Source organism: Dipteris shenzhenensis, chromosome 31 (assembly GCF_047967505.1).
Source record: "Dipteris shenzhenensis isolate YYH24624 ecotype China chromosome 31, Dip_SZ_1.0, whole genome shotgun sequence".
In the NCBI taxonomy this organism is placed as follows: domain Eukaryota; kingdom Viridiplantae; phylum Streptophyta; class Polypodiopsida; order Gleicheniales; family Dipteridaceae; genus Dipteris; species Dipteris shenzhenensis.
Genome location: NC_141626.1, coordinates 30720483 through 30722522, shown reverse-complemented (window position 1 = coordinate 30722522; position 2040 = coordinate 30720483). Strand labels below are relative to the sequence as shown.

The window sequence follows — 2040 nt, the reverse complement described above, 5'->3', positions numbered from 1 at the left end:
ACAACAAAAAATGTATTCCCACTGAAATTGTAAAGCCTATTTTAAATACCTCTTTTGTTAAAGGTTCCACGTTCTAGCTCCATGCTGTTCGTGCTAACAATATTTCCTTATCCATGTGTTTATAATGACTTTATTGTTTGCCTAGGTACTAACATGTACATACAGACTCTATGATTACTTCATAAATTCCACAAACCAAACCATGATGACCATATCAGAGATGCACAATTGAAACGATGATCAAATGCATGCGAGTCCCATATCCAAATAGGACAATGCACTGAACAAACAAGAGGAGAAATAAGAGTCCCAAATCGAAATGGGAAAGTTTGAGGACTAAAACAGACAAGAAGAGAAAGTAGGAGTCATTTTCAATAGGGCATGCTGGAACATAATGTTGCCTTTAAATACTGAAAACTGACTTATGAACATATGCCCTAAGCTCTCTCCCCTCGAATTCGCCTTGCAAGCTGGATATCTTTCGGCATTATGGTCACTCTCTTTGCATGGATAGCACACAAGTTGGTATCCTCAAAGAGACCCACCAAGTAGGCCTCTGCTGCCTCTTGAAGGGCTAGTACAGCATGACTTTGGAAGCGCAGATCAGTCTGAAAGACGATACTTGATTAAGAAAAATGCATTCATAACACTACAAAAGTGAGAACTTAACATTCCTGAACATCAAGTACCTAGAGCTATATTATCGCAAGAAGCAGTTCCCATAAGAGCTAGAAATAAACTGCAGACCAAAAGCTAGCCATGAAGCAATAGCACCCAAATAGATGTTAAGTTTTGAAGTTCTTTTGGATCCTCAAATCAGTCATTTGAAGGGAGGAGCTAACGAAACAGACTATCTATGCAGAAGTACCTTAAAGTCCTGGGCGATCTCTCGAACAAGCCTCTGGAATGGTAACTTGCGAATCAGGAGCTCTGTACTTTTCTGATACTTGCGAATCTCCCTTGATATCACACATGCAAAAGTAGCAGCAATATTAATCGCTTCTCCCCTTTCTTTTTCTAATAATTACGAAATCACAGTAACGATCGCACCCGCAAACACTCTTGTATGCTTCAACCTTGCCAAGGGATGACGTACCGAAGTGCAACAGTCCCAGGCCGATAGCGATGGGGCTTCTTCACTCCTCCGGTAGTAGGAGCAGATTTCCGAGCGGCCTACAGAAAGATTAGGACCCAGAGCAGCAATACCTCGAAAAGGTCAAAATTCAAACAAGGAATAATGGGACGAATTGTTATCCTCTACAAAATTCCTAAGGTTGAGCTATGTTACGAGACGACAAACGGGTGAGGAAACGAAATGGAGAGAAAACCCTAGAAAACAGAGGGATCTCCTTCGCATCCAAACGACCTCCCTCTACATCAAACAGCACACAGAAAATGAAAAGGCAGGAAGGGGAGGGAAGGGATGGCGAGGAAGAAACCTTGGTGGCAAGCTGCTTGCGGGGAGCTTTGCCTCCGGTGGATTTGCGAGCGGTCTGCTTGGTACGCGCCATAGCTTCCTTCCTCTTGGGCAGTTGGAACTTGGACCAAGAGTTGCAACTTGGAACGTGTTCAAAAAAGAAGAACGAGTCTCAATGTGTTAATTGGCGACTAATTACAGACCCCCAAATTGAATTGGGGCCCCTATTAATTAATTTGTGCGGGGCCGAATCTTTGAAGGCGATTAAGGTATGTAAAAGGCCGGGCGAAAATGTCTGATTACTTGGCCAGCACTAGGACGTTTTTTCAAATTCTGAAATCCTGTGCTTCCACGTGGCACAATATACACCCTTAGATTTTTCTAATTCTAAAAGCCCAAAAGCTTTTTTTTTAATTCTGAAAGCCCAAAAGCTTTTTTTTTAAATTCTGAAAGCCCAAAAGCTTCGAAAGCTTTTGAAAAGCTGCGTAAAAAGCCATGGCAAAACCTTTAAAAGCTTTGAAAGCTTTTGAAAAGCTGCGTAAAAAGCCATGGCAAAACCTTTAAATATAGGCGAAACATAAAAAAACATTGTAATTTCAAGTGTGTAATTTCAAGTGTGTTGC

The 2040-nt window shown here is 41.6% G+C and overlaps 1 protein-coding gene across 1 annotated transcript; it reads right to left on the bottom strand.

Moving 5' to 3' along the window:
• Positions 1-301: 301 nt before the first annotated feature.
• LOC147881328 (histone H3.3) lies at positions 302-1686 on the bottom strand. The gene is made up of 4 exons (XM_087402243.1): positions 1440-1686; positions 1097-1173; positions 869-959; positions 302-608 (listed from the first exon to the last, which is right to left on the bottom strand). The coding sequence occupies exons 1-4, from the start codon at positions 1509-1511 to the stop codon at positions 438-440; spliced, it is 411 nt and encodes a 136-aa protein (XP_087258369.1). The 5' UTR covers positions 1512-1686; the 3' UTR covers positions 302-437.
• Positions 1687-2040: the final 354 nt, after the last annotated feature.